Source organism: Sylvia atricapilla, chromosome 29 (assembly GCF_009819655.1).
Source record: "Sylvia atricapilla isolate bSylAtr1 chromosome 29, bSylAtr1.pri, whole genome shotgun sequence".
Classification (NCBI taxonomy): domain Eukaryota; kingdom Metazoa; phylum Chordata; class Aves; order Passeriformes; family Sylviidae; genus Sylvia; species Sylvia atricapilla.
Window position 1 is genome coordinate 1,924,194 of NC_089168.1, and position 15,947 is coordinate 1,940,140.

General features: G+C 55.3%; 2 protein-coding genes across 2 annotated transcripts; both read left to right on the forward strand.

Moving 5' to 3' along the window:
- Positions 1-3,141: 3,141 nt before the first annotated feature.
- SMARCD1 (SWI/SNF related, matrix associated, actin dependent regulator of chromatin, subfamily d, member 1) lies at positions 3,142-9,856 on the forward strand. Its single transcript, XM_066337494.1, has 13 exons — positions 3,142-3,312; positions 3,387-3,574; positions 4,351-4,393; positions 4,484-4,606; positions 4,890-5,012; positions 5,498-5,614; positions 5,918-6,019; positions 6,305-6,466; positions 6,579-6,676; positions 7,112-7,247; positions 7,543-7,665; positions 7,895-7,996; positions 8,189-9,856. The coding sequence occupies exons 1-13, from the start codon at positions 3,148-3,150 to the stop codon at positions 8,240-8,242; spliced, it is 1,536 nt and encodes a 511-aa protein (XP_066193591.1). The 5' UTR covers positions 3,142-3,147; the 3' UTR covers positions 8,243-9,856.
- A 1,072-nt stretch (positions 9,857-10,928) lies between these two features.
- Positions 10,929-15,925, forward strand: GPD1 (glycerol-3-phosphate dehydrogenase 1). The gene is made up of 8 exons (XM_066337495.1): positions 10,929-11,089; positions 11,256-11,433; positions 11,807-11,947; positions 12,338-12,476; positions 13,360-13,472; positions 13,565-13,798; positions 14,192-14,298; positions 14,531-15,925. Exons 1-8 carry the CDS (start codon positions 11,049-11,051, stop codon positions 14,625-14,627), a joined length of 1,050 nt encoding a protein of 349 aa, XP_066193592.1. The 5' UTR covers positions 10,929-11,048; the 3' UTR covers positions 14,628-15,925.
- The last annotated feature ends 22 nt before the right edge of the window (positions 15,926-15,947 follow it).

Sequence of the window (15,947 nt, forward strand, 5' to 3'; positions counted from 1 at the left end):
TATTTTCTTTCTTTCTCTTTCCCATGTAAGCTTTTAAAGATGGGGCTGGGATTTGACCTTGAGGCTCACCTCTTGAAGAAAACGCTTTTTTGTTATTATGTCATCGGCATTTTATATTTCTTATATATAATATATATGACTATATATATATGTGTACATATATATATATATATCTATATGCATCATGCCAGTGTAGATACCCATCCAGTAGCATTTAGGCCTTGTTCTTGTGCCATTTTTTTTTTTTTTTTTCTGTTACTGATCTCTGAATGCCTTCAAGTGTATAAAGTGTGGAATTCTCTCCGGTATCTGTACTATGTACACACATTTTCATAGGAAGCACAATAAGATGACAGATGCATTGTACATCAATACCTGCTACTCTTAACAACGATGATATAAAGAATGATATAAATGATATAACTCCCCCACGCCGAGCCTTTCTCTCTTGCTGAGCTGCTGGAAATGCTCCCCCTGAGGAGGCAGGTGGGGACAGCCTCATCCCGGGATGCTCCTGGAGCTGAAGGAAAGGGAGGGGGAGGAAAAAAAGCTTTGGGGCAGATTTCAGCGCTGCCTGGGATGTGCAGAGTGTGCCCTGGGTCAGAGCTGAGGCTGAGCTGAGCCTCCCTTTCCTGGGAGCTCATCGAGCTCCAGCCTCGCTGCTTTCCCAAGAAACTCCTCCCAAGGGACACAGGGCTGGAGGAGGGAGCTGATTTCTGCTCCCGAGCAGGGAAAGGAGAATTAACACTCACAGAGCTGTTAATCCCTGACAACTCCAACGCCTCCGTGGTTTGGGATCCACCTGAGGCACAACAGGAGTCGCCAGGTGGAATTTCACCCTGCCAGGAGCACAACCCAAATATAAACGCACCTTCTGGCCTAAAAACTTCCAGCTACAAAGAGCAAAAAGGTAACAACAGAGCAGATCCAACAGTGGGCATCCAAAAAAAGCCCTCAGGACTCCATGGAGACTGAATAATAGGGAGTGGGAGTGGGCAGGGAACACTGAAATGCCAACACACACACCCACACACACCCTCCCCCCGGTCCCTCGGCTCCGACCGTGTCCTCTGCCTCCTGGAAATGGCAGAGGAATGTTTTGCATCTCAACGAGAACAGTGTCACCCCGCTCTGGTGTTTCCCGGAGCTGGAAAAGGCCAGGGGCTGGGATGAGGGCGTTAATGAAGCCCATGAATCCCGGGCAGAGCCGTGGCATCCCCCGGCCCCGGGAGCTGTAATCCCCTCGCAGCTCCCGCTGGACGTGCTGGCTGTGCTGGGAGCAGGTCACCCCGTCCATCTGTCACAGCCCGGCTCTCCCAGGGCTCCGTGAGGACTCGGGGAGGCGTCTGAGCCCCAGGGGCAGCAGCACAGCTCTGCAATTCCCGTGGAACGCAGCAGGTACCACCGGGAGCGGCTCGTGGATGGGATGCGCAAAAGCTGCATTTTCCAGCCGCAAAACTCCAGCGTGTCCATTGGAGCATCGTGGGACAGCAGGAGAGGGCTGGGAACGTCAGCCTGGTCGGGATCCAGGGCTTCAGACTGTTTGGGATCCGGGGATCTTCAATCTGTTCAGGATTTGACGCTGTTTGGGATCCAGGCAGCCTCACCCTGATCAGGATCCAGGGAGCCTCAGCTTATTTGAGGTCTGGGAGCCTCATCCTGTTCAGGATCTGGGGACCTTCAGCCCGTTCTGGATCCATGGATCCTCAGCCTGTTTGGGATCCAGAGACATCCAGCCCACTCCGGGTCTGTGGCGATCCCGAGATTCCACCACGTCCCCTCGTGGGCCAGAATTCCCGGTCCCCCCTCGCTGGCTGCCAGCGACAACAGGCGCTGAGGGACAATCCCACAGCCCTGGGTGCTGCTGTCCTGCGGCCACAGCAAGGCTGGCTGGGCAGGAAAGTTTCCACGGAGCCACCAGCAGGTGCAGAGGAGACATTTGCAAAGTGTTCCACCAAACCCTCGGGGCAGGAGAAAGAAGAAAGGACACAATTAGGTCACCTCAGAGCCTCTCTTCTCCAGGCTGAACAATCCCAATTCTTCCAGCCTTTCCTTAGAGCAGAGCTGCTCCGTTCCTCTGATCATTTTGGTGCCTCCTCTGGATTTGCTCCAGCAGCTCCACGTCCTCCCTGTGCTGGGACCCCCCAGGCTGGAGGCAGCGCTCATCAGATGATCATCATTAATTGTTTAATTAATACTCGTGGTGTGGCTGCGCACTTGGCTTTTTCCATGGATTAATCCTGGCTGGATTGGTGCCCCTTTTCTCTCTGAGCACAGCAAACTGCTTCAGGGAAAAGGAACTTAATGTTAATACTTGCAGAAAGTGGCCTTTAACTCCAACCTCCTGCTCTCCAGGAACCCCAGAGGAGACAGGAATCCTTTTCCTGGTGCTCTGCCTGAACCTGCACAAACTGGACCCATTCATGGCCATTTGTTTGCCCCATAAACTTTATCCTTAAGATCCCAGATTTCCTGAGGCTGGAAAAGATCACCAAATCCAAACTGCGACTGATCTCCATCCACCAGAGCACTGAGTGCCACGTCCAGTTGTTCCCTGGACACCTCCAGGGATGGAGACTCCACCAGCTCCCAGGGCAGCTCCAATGCCTGACCACCATTTCCATGGAGAAATTCCTCCTGAATGTTATGGAGGGCAGCTCTGGCGAGGGGTGTCACTGCCACACCTGTACATCAGAGCCCTCCATCCCTAAGAAAGGCACATCCATCTTCCCCCAGCACATCGCGGAGCAAGGGAGGCTCCAGGAGCAGGGAACAGGGGCTGGAATCACGGCCCAGGAGCAGGAGCTGACGCTCCCCAACCTATCCCAGTGTCTGGGACGATCTCACAGCCACAATCCCATCCCTCATGGTTCCCCCTCTCGGATTTGCTTTTCCGCCCTCGCCGTCTCACATCCTCACGGTGCCCATTGCCTTCTCTGAACCCCCAGGACCCTGCACCCTGTCAAGGTCCCCGTTCCCATCCCGATCCTCCTTCCCGTACCCCCAACCCCAAAACCCCCAATCCCCGCCTCTCGGTCCTCCCCTCCGGCAGGGGGCGCTGCCGGCGGCGGGCTGGGTGGCTCCTCCCCGACGCTCCGCGCGCCGTGCGGGGCCGCTTCCGGTTCCGTTCCCTTTGTGCGAGACAAGATGGCGGCGCGGGCCGGGTTCCAGTCGGGGCCTGCGAGCGGCGGCGGCGCCGGGGCCGCGCCCGGGGCCGCACTGGGTCCGGGAGCACCGGGCGGGGCGGTGCGCATGGGCCCGGCGCCGGGACAGGGTCTCTACCGCTCGCCGATGCCCGGAGCCGCCTACCCGGTGAGGCGGGGCGGCACGGGGCGGGGCGCGGGGCCGGGCGCGGCGAGCGCTGACCGGGTCTGTTCTCTCCGCAGCGCCCCGGGATGCTGCCGGGCGGCCGTATGGCGCCGCAGGGCCCGGCCATGGGTCCTCCCGGGTACGGCGGGAGCCCCGCGGTGCGGCCCGCGCTGGCGCAGGCCGGGCTGGACCAGGCTCGTAAGCGGCCGGCGCCGCAGCAGCTTCAGCAGGTGCAGCCTCAGGCGGTGCCCAACCGCAATCACAAGTAAGGCTCGGGGAAAGGGAGCATCCCGGGGCTAACGGGGACATCCCCGGCTATTTGGGGACGTCCCGGGGCATCCCCACACAGTGGGGACATTTCGGGGCAGCAGCAACATCCTTGGGCAGAGGGGACGTTCCTTGGGCTGCCTTGGGGTTCAGGAGGAATTTCTTCATGGTCATTGCGGGGTGTTGGATGGGGCTGCGCAGGAAGGTGATGGAGTTCCCGTCCTTGGAGGTTTCCAGAGAATGACTGGATGTGGCACTCAGTGCTTTGGGCTGGTGACAAGATCTAGAAGGGGTGTGGAAGGTCTTTTCCAACCTCAAGGGTTCTGGAGTTCTTGGCCATTCTGCAGCGTTCAGGGGACTGAAAGGTCCCTTGGGGTCCTTGTGCATTCCCCTGGCGTTGGTGGACAACACTGGGCAGGGCAGGGCTGAGTTTGTGTCTTGTACCTGCATCCTGATGTGATGCTCCAGTGAGAATTAAATTCATTCTGGATTTACAATGCTGTTCCTGGAAAAGCCAGTCCAAAGCTGATTGAGGCTGGAGGATCCCTTGGTCTGGGCATCGCCTTCCCAAGGGATGAACCCCCTTTCCAATAGATGTAATTCCCTTTCCAAGTGCTCAGAGGGGTGGGAAACATTGAGATAACCAGTTAGCCACACTGGAGCAGGGCCCAGCTAACTGAGGCGTCAGTGGCCAGTCAGTGCTGCAGGTTTGTGAGTTCCTGTGCTCAGAGCTGTTCCCATTTTCACACCTATTTTGCCTTTTGCCCCTGTCAGCGCCAAGAAGAAGAAGATGGCAGATAAAATCCTCCCGCAGAGGGTGAGTGGGACACAGGGAGGGGCTCGTGGGGAAGATAGCCTGGGGCACTCTGGGGAGCTGATGGGCATTTCCCTCCTTGCCTGGCCACAGATCCGTGAGCTCGTGCCCGAATCCCAGGCCTACATGGACTTGTTGGCCTTTGAGAGGAAGCTGGACCAGACCATCATGAGGAAGCGCTTGGATATCCAGGAGGCTCTGAAACGTCCCATCAAGGTAGGGGAGTCTGTGGGTTGTATCTGGGGTTTGGAGGCTCCTGAGTTCAGGCAGCAGGAGGGAGCTGAAGGGTTGTGTCTTGTGAATGTGGCATATCAGGTGTCCCAGTGCTCTGGACACAGCCAAGGACTGGGACCAGCAACACCTCTGTCCTCAGAGTCTGCCCCAGGAGAGGGGGAATATGAGTCAGCTGAAAACATTGAGCTCAGCTTTAGCAAAACCTGTGCAGGACAGTTGGCTCTGTAGAGCAGAATTAACTCTGAGCTGATGCTTTTTCTCGTAGCAAAAGCGAAAGCTGCGTATTTTTATCTCCAACACCTTCAACCCAGCCAAGTCGGACGCGGAGGACGGCGAAGGAACCGTCGCCTCCTGGGAGCTTCGGGTGGAAGGACGGCTGTTGGAGGATGTAAGTGGCAAGTACCCAACCTCAGAGGAGACTGTGGATCTGGAATTGGCAATGAAACCAGTTTCCTAGTGTCTTGAGAGCACAGCTGGGGCTTGATATCCTCCTTCATCTCTGTTTTCCAAGGAGTCTGATGGTGACGAGACCGAGAGCCCAGCTTGGAGACCGATGGGTGTCCCCATGGCAGGACATGAGTTGTCCAAAGTTCTTAGAGTTGTGAGAATCACTGGTGAGAGCAGCTCAGTGGCACTTGTGTCCCCAGCTCTGAGAACCAGGGAACTGGCATTGTACGTAACTGCTGAGGGGTTTAACTCCTGCAAGCTCATCTTTAACTCCAGTCTTTCCCTTTCTGACTTGGAAACTTGATTTTTGAGCACACGTTGGTGAATTCAGGTGTTCAGAACTTACAGGAGCTGTCGTGCACGGTGGCTGTGCTTGAGTGCTAAGACTTGCTGCCCTAACCCTCTTCCTCCCTGTGTTGCTTGCAGTCTGCTCTGTCCAAATATGATGCCACCAAGCAGAAAAGGAAATTTTCGTCCTTCTTTAAATCTCTGGTCATTGAACTTGATAAAGACCTGTATGGCCCTGACAATCACCTAGTAGAGGTGAGCTGCTTTTTTCCTCTGTGTTTCCTCTAAAAGTGGGTTGTTGTTTCAGCAGGCGGGGTTTGTGTGTCATTTATAACTTGGGAGGTGGGAATCCTTGAGGCTCCTGGGAGCCAGGAGCTCTTGGATTCTCACTTTGGCTTTTCCTCTCACTTGCTGAAAGTCAGAATAAATGTATTGACTCATTTCAAACTCTAATTAGGAATAACTGGAACTTTCTTTAGTTGGGGTAGGATTGAGTGGCAAAGCTTTTGGGTGCCCAGGAGCAGAAAGAATCATTCTAAATTCCCTCTCACGTTCCAGTGGCACAGGACTGCTACAACTCAGGAGACAGATGGCTTCCAGGTGAAGAGGCCAGGGGATGTGAACGTGCGCTGCACTGTCCTGCTGATGCTGGATTACCAGGTAGCATAATAGGGAAAAATTCCTCCCTGCTGGGATGGGGAGGCCCTGGCACAGTTGCCCAGAGAAGCTGTGGCTGCCCCATCCCTGGAAGTGCCCAAGGCCAGGCTGGACGGGGCTTGAAGTAACCTGGGGGAGTGAAAACTGTCCCTGCCTATGGCAGGGAGTGGAATGACATTTCTTTGAGGTCCTTCCCAACCCAAACCTTTCCATATGCTTCCAGTGGTGCTGGGCATGCACCATTACCTGTGTCTGGGCCTGCCTCACCTCTCCATGCTCTTTTTTCAGCCTCCCCAGTTCAAACTGGATCCACGCCTGGCTCGGCTCCTGGGCATCCACACCCAGACCCGGCCCGTGATCATCCAGGCCCTGTGGCAGTACATCAAGACCCACAAGCTGCAGGACCCCCACGAGCGGGAGTTCGTCATCTGTGACAAGTACCTGCAGCAGGTGAGCAATGGCAGGGCTGGGACAGCATCACCTGGATCATTTTCCTGCGTGGGGCAGCCAGGGGTGGCTGCACCAAGCCCCTGCTCCTCCCTCAGCCCTGTCTCTGTCACAGATATTCGAGTCGCAGCGGATGAAGTTCTCTGAAATCCCACAAAGGCTTCACGCCTTGCTGATGCCCCCTGAACCGATCATCATCAATCATGTGATCAGGTGAGGCTGCTCCGGGTCAGTTCCTTGTTTCCAGGAAGGAGTGGGAGGGATGGATGAGGCTGGCATGGGAAGACAATGGGAGTGAGATATGTCCTGATTTTCAGCAGCAGTTCCCGTGTTGCCTGTCACTGTTCCTTTGTACAAGAGCAGCCGCCTCTCTCATTACCACATCCCTCTTCCAAAGGCACTCCCACATCCCTGCTGTCCTTTGCTGTGGATAGAAGCCTTTTCAGAGCAATCACTCATTTCTTTTGCTGCAAAGCCATCAGTGGGCTTTTGCTGCTTTTGGGCTTGAGGCTGACAGTGGCATGGCTTTTCCCTGTCCCTGCCTGCAATCCCAGAGGAGCTGCATTTGCTGCTTCCTTGAACTGGTCCCAGATTTTGCCTTCTTTCTGGAGCTACTCCCTGATTCTGGCTTCTTATGGATGTCCCCAGTGTTGACCCAAATGACCAGAAGAAAACAGCCTGCTATGACATTGACGTGGAGGTGGACGATACCCTGAAAACTCAGATGAATTCCTTTCTGCTCTCCACAGCCAGTCAACAGGAAATTGCTGCTCTGGATAACAAGGTGGGAAAAGCTTCTCCAGGTCTGCTGTCTCTGTTGCTGGGCAGGGATGTGTCTCTGGACAGGACAGGAGTGCTCTGTTGTTTGGAAGCTGCAGTGGGATGAGCTGTGTTTAAATGTAATTTTAAAAGCAAACGGTCTATGGGTAAATTGGTAATATTTAGAGCAAGAAACTGGGAGCTGAAAATGCTGCTAAGTCAGCCAGAGAGTTTAAGAATTTGCCTTCATGTGTTGGTTCTCTTGATGTTTCTGACTTCTCTCCTGTTCAGCAGTTCCATTCTGTGTTTGTCTCCTTCAGATCCATGAAACAATTGAGACTATCAACCAGCTGAAGACACAGCGGGAGTTCATGCTGAGCTTTGCCCGAGATCCTCAGGGCTTCATCAACGACTGGCTCCAGTCCCAGTGCCGGGATTTGAAGGTAAAAGCTTTGTCTTATGTGGAAGGTGGTCCAGTTCACAGGCTTCCCTCATTAGAATGAGCTCCCACAGAGAGGAGGAGGCAATTTCCTCCTCAGAAAGCGAGCCTGGGATTTGAGTCAAACATTAAGAAGGTGACCTGAGTGCACTGAGATGTCTGTGAGGGAAAGGGAAGGAGGTGGGTTTGCTCAGCACAGCCAGAGCTTTTGCACTTGCCTTTGTGCTCCCCAGACAATGACTGATGTGGTTGGGAATCCCGAGGAGGAGCGCAGAGCCGAGTTCTACTTCCAGCCGTGGGCGCAGGAAGCCGTGTGCCGATACTTCTACTCCAAGGTGAGTGTCCCTGGGCGGGGGTCCCTCTCTGTGTCTGTCACTCCTTGGGGCACACAGTGCTGGGGGAAGGTGGTGGCTGTGTCTTGGTCCCAGTTTGAGCTCACCCTTTCCCAGCTGGCTCCTGTGGTAATTGGGTGCTGTGGTGCTGCACCACCCGAGGATGTTAATGCTGCAACTCTGCTCCTCCTGCAGGTGCAGCAGAGACGGCAGGAATTGGAGCAGGCCCTGGGGATCCGGAACACATAGGCTGCTCTGCTCCTCCCCAGGCAGAAGCATCACAGCTGTTTGTGGAGACAGAGCTCACTGTTCCAGCTCACCGAATCCCACTCCGACAGCAAGGCCCACATTATTCATCCTGACATTGTCCCTGCTGGGGCAAGTCCAGGACACCTGGGGCTGAGCAGACAGGCTCCAATGAGCACACATTTCTACCTGGTTTTCTTCCTGACTGTTGCCTTGTCAGTCCCCAAGGCTTCCACGAGCATCCCCGTGACTCCGCACTGCCCGTAGTGTCCCCGGTAGCCAGAGTGACTCAGTCTTCTTTCAGCCCATTCCTCCCCAGCCAGCATCTGGTTGGGCACTCAGAGCTGGCTCTGAAGCCTGGCTCTGCTTTAAGGTGTGGCTGGGCTCTTCCCTGCCACGTTTTACAGCCTGTGCCAGGCACTGCCGTGGGCAGGATGCCGCGAGCTGACATACCTCCCTGCCCTCACCCCCTCTTCGGAGGGTGCTGCTGCACTGGGCTGCCTCACAGGTCACTCTCCTCCTTGAGGAAGTTACTGAACTGTGTAGAGAATTGCTTCTTCCCTTCTCCCTTCTTCCCTGCCCCATTCCCTTTGTGTTCCGTGACGGACTGTCCTAGGCTGGGATCACAGGGAGATAAAAGCTTCCTGCAGGGATGTGGAAGCGTTGGAGTGATGCAGCGCTCTGCACTTCAGACATCTCCAAGTGGGTTCCAGCAAACCATGTGGCTGTTTGTTTTCCCTGGAGCAAGGAGAGGGGATGCAGCAGCTGCCTGGAATTCTGCAGGGACAGTATTGTAGGCTCATTCCTTCGGGACAGTTGTCCTGTGTCATTTGCTGTGAGGACCAGAGGTTCCTTCATGTGGATCCAAGGGTGTAACAGGACAGCCCTTGGGAAAGGGACATTTTTCCAAGCATATGTGAGTTAGCAGGTGTTTCCATGCTGAAGCTCCTGTGGTCTGTAGTCAAGTTTTAGGCTGTGGGGCTGCCATAGGGCCCAGCATGGTTCAGGAATGTACAAATAGATTTTCTCCACTGTGAGGAGTAGCAGCCCCAATGCCTCCTCCTGGAATGAGTTACTGGTGGTCAGGCTTAGGAGAATGAAATAGCTCCTCTTCACCCTGATCCCAGTGTTTCTGCTCGGGACTATAATGCAAATGGACTCAAAAGTGGGTCTGACTCTTGGAATAGCTGCAGGATCATGTTACTGATGAGCCCCCACCCAGTTCAGTGAGGCTGGGGAGGCTGCTGTGAGTTGGAGCACCTGGGTGGCCCTACTACTCCTTGTGTCTGTGTTACTACATGTCCGTGAGTAATAGACTCTGGACTTCCCCTCTCCTTTGCCCTTCTGAAATGCTCCTCTGTGGTACTGGGGTGAAGGTCTTGGTGCTGGAAAAGCAGCCCCTGACTCCTCAGGGTACTCCCACAGGAGGGATGCTGAGTCCTACATAGGCAAACGTAGCTGTTGCAGAGTAACTGCTTTTCTTAACTGAATATTACGGTTTTTTCCATGGACCAAAATTTTTTTTTTTCTTTTTTTTTTTTTTTCTTTTTTTTTTTTTTTTTGTACTGTATCCTTGTAGACGTCACCCAGTTTTAATAAAAGACTCCTGTGAAGGAAGCTGTCCTCCTCCTTCCATGCTGACAGCTCGCAGTCTCCCAGCTTCCATGGGGGATGAGCCTGGTGACTCCCAGGGAAGGGACAGGATTATCTCTGCTTGCTGCTTTTCAAAGCCAGCAGGGTTAAGTGACTGGAGAGAAAATGTTCTTCATATTTTGGCCATTTATAGTGAGCCCTTCTTGGAAGGATCTCCCAGCTTGCAGACTTTGCTAAGCCTTTGCAGAGGTGCTTTTGTGGTAAACAAAGTAACTTGAGCAAAACTGGAAATCCAGTGGCCAGTGTTAATAAATCCTGAACTGCCCCGTGTCCACTTAGCTGGATTGTGGCAGCCTGATGGACATCCTAATTTATTCCAAACCAGGACAACATCCCAGGGAAGTAGGGCAGAATTTGAAGGAATTCTGTACTACAGTTTACATGCAAAGGTTTAAAATGATGCAAAAAGAGATTTATTCTTTTCACCCTGCTTGTTTATAGAACATAAATGCTTTGCTGCAGACCTGGGAGCTCCTGAGGCAAGGGAAAGATCCTCTGGGTGAAAAGGAAAGTGCTGCTGCCTCGGGCTGTGGTGGGGGCAAGGAGCCGAGTCCTGGGGCTGCACCAGCCGGTTCCTGCTCCTTCATGGGGGGAAAATGAAATGCTTTTATGCAGAAAGGCTCAGCAGTCACGAGTCACAGGCCTCAGGGAGTCTGCAGCTTCCTCATGAGGGGCAGCTCTGATCCCTGCTCTTTGGGACAGTGACAGGACCCGGGGGAACGGCTGGAGCTGTGTCAGGGAGGTTGGGATGGATATTAGGAGATGGGAATATTCCCCCAGAGGGTGCTCAAACACTGACCAGGCTCCCCAGGGGACAGTCACAACCCTGACCCTGCCAGAGCTCAAGGGACGTTTGCACAACGCTGTCAGGCACAGGTGGGATTTTGGGGGTGTCCTGTGCAGAGCCAATGCTCGGACTCGCTAATCCTGGTGAGTGCCGTCCAGCTCAGGATATTCCACCATTCTGCCATTCTATAACTCTCGATTCTGCGGGATGTGAGCTGCTCCGGGACGGCGCTTTGCACCTGCCGGGAGCTGGTGCTCGGTGTCCCCGGGGCGAGGCGGGGCCGGGGGCGGGCCGGGGCCGCCCCTGCTCCGGGCAGCCTTGAAATAGCACAGACGGGTTCCAAGCCAGCAGCGCCCCGCTCTCGGCACCATGGGTGGCAAGAAGGTTTGCATCGTGGGCTCTGGCAACTGGTGAGCGCCGGGTCTCCTCGGCGAGCACAGCGCGGTCTCTGTCCTTCCCCTGTCCTCTCCCTGCACCCCCGGTAGCCGGTGCCAGCCATCCCCTTTCCTGCGGCGTGACCTGTGGTGCCCTGGGCTCCCCAGTGCTCACAGCCACGGCCTCGCTCTGCCCTCGCAGGGGCTCAGCCATCGCCAAAATCGTCGGCAGCAACGCGGCTCGGCTGAGCAGCTTCGAGAGCCAGGTGAACATGTGGGTGCTGGAGGAGGAGGTGGGCGGCCGGCGCCTCACGGACATCATCAACACGGAGCACGAGAATGTCAAGTACCTGCCGGGCCACAAGCTGCCCCCCAACGTGGTGAGTGTGGGCTGGCTGCCGGCAGTCTCTCCGAGGGGCAGAGCTGACGCCTGGGCTCTGGGGGGCTGCTGGAAGTGCGGGGTGTGAAGGCAGGGGATGCACCAGGCTGTGCAGGGTTGTTACGCCCTCCCACTGACCTTCATCTGTGCTTGGATGAGCTGCAGCCCTGGCTGCTCTTGCTGCCCACCTTTGCCCCTGCTCTGGCATCCCACAGGCTGGGCTGGAGGCCATGTGGCTGCCTCTGAGCTGGCATCACCCTGCTCTGCTCCGGCCCCTCTGCCCTGCCAGCTCTGGCAGGGACCTCAGCATGGTGACTTTGGGCCCTTCCTTCCCTTCCAGCTTCCCAGTCCCTAATATGTCATGCTTTATTCAGGTGGCAGAGCCAGACCTGCTCAAAGCCTGTGCAGGGGCCGACATCCTCCTGTTTGTGGTGCCCCACCAGTTCATTGGCAAAGTCTGCGACCAGCTCAAGGGCCATGTGAAGAAGGAGGCTGTTGGGATGTCGCTCATCAAGGTGTGAACAAGAGCAGCACTTGCCAGGGTGCTGGGCCAAGGCAGGAGAGCTGGAAGCAGCCTGGCTTGGAGTGGCTGCCAAGGGAATCCGGGGATTTTGGAACAGAAATAGGCAGTGGGGGGAAGAAGGGAAGTGGAGGTGGAGTCTTTGTGGGATTTTGGGGGTGTTGGTGGAGAAGGGTGAGGGCATATGGGGGATCTCAGGTGCTGAGGGGAGCAGGGCACAGCTCTGCACATCAGGATCAGTCAGAGGGAATGGCACGATTGGGGTGCAGGACAGGTGTCCAGGAGGGACATGGTCTGGTTGGCAAGGTGGTGTTCAGTCAAAGGCTGGACTCAATGTCCTTAGAGATCTTTTCCAGTCTGATTGATTCTGTGATCTCTGTCCCAGGGTGTGGATGAAGGACCAGATGGGCTGAGGCTGATCTCAGACATCATCCGTGAGAAACTGGGAATAGAAATGAACGTGCTCATGGGGGCCAATATTGCCACGGAAGTGGCAGAAGAGAAGTTCTGTGAGACCACCATCGGTAAGGAGCCAACATCCCTCCTCATTAGCAGCTTTCATTTGTGATGAGCAGGAAGAGGCAAAGGCTGGAATATGGTGCAGCTCATACTCCTGCCTTGGGTGAACTGGCCCTGTTCCCTGGGAAGACAGGAGGCTCCATAGGAGCTGCCTGAGCCCATTCCCAGGGTTTGTGATGGGATCACTTGCCTCATTAACAATGGAGTTATGTAGCTAAAAGTTCCTGCCAGCCTGGACCCGGCATCAGGCAGCTGCCTGGCACAAATTAAAGGGGTGGGCACCAAGAGGCCCCTTAGGAATAAGTTCCATCCTTGATTTCCTTGGGCTTCACGGGATGCCCACCTGGATCTCATGTTATTGCCAGCCCTGGAAGTTTGGAAGTTCAGCTGGGTGACCATTTCAACATCCTCCACACTGCTGGGGACTGTGCACAGAGCCAAAACAAACAGAACCGTTTGCTGGCTCAGAAGTTGTGGCATTTAAAGTGTCTGTTTTATTAAACGACAGCAAACACAGTGGGCAGGAGGCTGGGGGAGATGGAGCAGAGCCCACAGACAGCCCTTGTGAGCACACAGGACCCTGCAGGGCCAGGCAGGACAGAAAGCTTTGAAGATGCCTTTAACCTACTGAGCATTCAGAAAGTCATTTCTGTCTTGCTTGACACAGCAGCAGGGATTGTCCCCGTCTTGTGGGAATGCCAAAGTTGAACATTGCTTATCTGTCAGGCAGCGTGTGCCTGGCTCTGTGTGGACCTGCACGTGTTACGCAACATCCCATCGGTTGGGCAATAGGTTTCCCACACTGGATGACCTTCAGGAGAGCACGGACCTACCTCATGGTCTCCCCTCTTCCCCATCACCTTCTTCCTCGTGCCTTTGTCTCCTCAGGCTGCAAGAACACGAAGCACGGGCAGATGCTGAAGGACCTGATGCAGACACCCAATTTCCGCGTGTCGGTGGTGCAGGAGGCTGACACTGTAGAGATCTGTGGGGCTCTCAAGGTGGGTGAGCCGAGCCTAGGGCTGTGCAGGGAGCTCGGGGCAGGAGGGATGATGGGCACTGGCACAGACAGCACGTTGCCATTGTTTTCCAGAACGTGGTGGCCGTAGGAGCTGGTTTCTGTGATGGGCTCGGCTACGGTGACAACACAAAGGCTGCCGTGATCCGCCTGGGCCTGATGGAGATGATTGGCTTTGCCAAACTCTTCTGTAAGGGCTCTGTCACCTCCTCCACCTTCCTGGAGAGCTGTGGCGTTGCCGACCTCATCACCACCTGCTACGGGGGCCGCAACCGCAAGGTCGCCGAGGCTTTTGCCAAGACTGGGAAGGTGAGCAGAGCTGGAAGAGGCTGACACTGACACGTGTGGATGAAACTGTGTCAGGAGAGGTTTAGCTTGGGTATCAGGAAAAGGTTCTTCACTCAGAGGGTGGTTGGGCACTGAACAGGCTCCTCAAAGGCTGCCAGAGTTCAAGTGATGTTCGGACAATACTCTGAGGCACAGGGTGGGATTGTTGGGGTGTCTGTGTGGGGCCAGGCGTTTGGATGATCCTTGTGGGTGCCTTCTGACCCATGATTCTATGATGCCAGCATCAACCTGGTGAGCAGACAGGGAGGTGATCCCAGTTAGCACTGAGGGATCAGTCTGTGCCACGTTCCAGGGCAGGAACATGGTGCAGCAGTGGGGTTGCAGGTCCAGCTCCTCACTGCTGGCTTGTTTCAGTCCATTGAGCAGCTGGAGAAGGAGATGCTGAATGGGCAGAAGCTGCAGGGTCCCCAGACATCTGCTGAGCTGCATCGAATCCTCAAGAGCAAGAATGCAGTGGAGAAGTGAGTGCTGGAATCCCTGTGCTTTGTTGGGGTGGGGCTGGCACCTTTTCAGGAGCAGCAGGTGGGGAAAGCCCCCTCGGTGTCTCTGCACTGCCCACATCACACCAGCTGGGCAGGAGTGGCCTGTTGGATGGGGCACAGTGCCATGTGTGCACCTGCTCCTGCGTGCCATGGCAGAAGTCGAGGTGCTCTGACTCTGCCATCTGTGGTGGCTTTCTTTATCTGCCCACAGGTTCCCCCTCTTCACTGCTGTGTATCGGATCTGCTACGAGGGAAAACCTGTCACTGACTTCATCACATGTCTCCAGAACCACCCTGAGCACATGTAAGGGGCTCTGCCTGCAGACCACAGGCCCTGCTGAGGTGTGCTGAGAGCTCCTGCCCTCACCAACCTGATCTGCTGCCACAGCCTTGGAAGGAACCCGGGTCTCCTGGGTGCCTTTGCAGACTGCTGGAAGAGCAGAGGTTCCCTGACACTGAGCCTGGCACAGAGGTACCTGCTGACCTCTTTCTCTCTTTGAAGGGCTCATTTAATTGCTGCTGCTGTCTAAGGTCTGCCCTGAGCAGGGCTGAGCATCTTCCTCCTTCCACTTCCTCACATGGGGAAGGACTCTGCCAGGCCATCATGATGGAAAAGGGCTGGGCACTGCCTGGGAGAGAAAACAGTGTCCCAAGTCCTCCCTCTTAGCCCCACGGAGCCACTCTGGGTGACACCACCTCTTCCCTACCTGCTGCTGCTTTTGCATTCCCTGTCTGGTGGAGAGGGCATAATCCCTGCCAGGCTTCACCTGGTGAGTGGAGCTCTCAGGACTTCCAAAGGCACTGAGGATCTTTCTAAGCAGCACCAGGCACAGACAATGGCATTCCTTCCCACTCAGCCATGTGCTGCTTTCCCCCAGCTGCTCCTGCTGACCCAGGGATACTCTGGAGCTTGTTTATTTAGAGCTTTTGCTCTATCAGATCTGGCCCCAGCCCTGGGAACTCCCCTGTTGTCACAGGTTTGCCTGTGCTAATTCCATGCCCGCTGACTTCTGTCTCTGTCTCAATTTGTCCTCTGGGGCTTGGCAGTGCAGGGACCAACTGCCCCCGAGTCTGTGTGAGCAGCTGCTGACCCCTGCACCTGCACAGCAGGCAGGTGGGTCACCACAAGGCACCTGAGTCTCGTTGCTGTGAAGTAAATGCTCCACAGCCACATTTGGCCTTCCTCTGGCTCGCTTCAGCCTGTGCTTTAGACCGCTCTGTGCTTCCATGTGTGGCTTTCCAGCAGCTGAGGAAGGAGTTCTCACACTTTCCCTCATGTGGGGATGCTGCAAGCTGCCCACTGGCACAGGGGCAGGAATATGGTCCACAACAGGTACATGGAGATGTCCAACATCCCAGGACAGGACAGAGGTCTTGGGCCTCACACTCAGCCTTTGAAATCTGCCCCTTGTCCAGCCGGGTACCACACGTCCCTCTGCTCCTCTGAAGCTGGTGGTGTTTGCTCAGGCCAGTGTATCCAGCAGTCACTGATCCTACCTGGAATGCTGCAGGGCTCCCTGTTCTCCCCCATTCAAGTCCTAGAGTCAAAGGGTCTCTGACTAGCAGTGTACCTTTAAAATAACAATAAACATGGAGAGGAGATAGATGTTCTCTTCATTCTGTGGTGT

Excerpts from the sequence above, each read along its gene's own strand:
- SMARCD1 (XM_066337494.1), top strand. The coding sequence starts at position 3,148 with ATGGCGGCGCGGGCCGGGTTCCAGTCGGGGCCTGCGAGCGGCGGCGGC. Across the intron at positions 4,607-4,889 it reads CTCTGAAACGTCCCATCAAG|CAAAAGCGAAAGCTGCGTAT; the intron begins GTAGGGGAGTCT and ends TTTTTCTCGTAG. Across the intron at positions 7,666-7,894 it reads CCCAGTGCCGGGATTTGAAG|ACAATGACTGATGTGGTTGG; the intron begins GTAAAAGCTTTG and ends TGTGCTCCCCAG.
- GPD1 (XM_066337495.1), top strand. The coding sequence starts at position 11,049 with ATGGGTGGCAAGAAGGTTTGCATCGTGGGCTCTGGCAACTG. Across the intron at positions 11,090-11,255 it reads ATCGTGGGCTCTGGCAACTG|GGGCTCAGCCATCGCCAAAA; the intron begins GTGAGCGCCGGG and ends CTGCCCTCGCAG. Across the intron at positions 11,948-12,337 it reads TTGGGATGTCGCTCATCAAG|GGTGTGGATGAAGGACCAGA; the intron begins GTGTGAACAAGA and ends TCTCTGTCCCAG.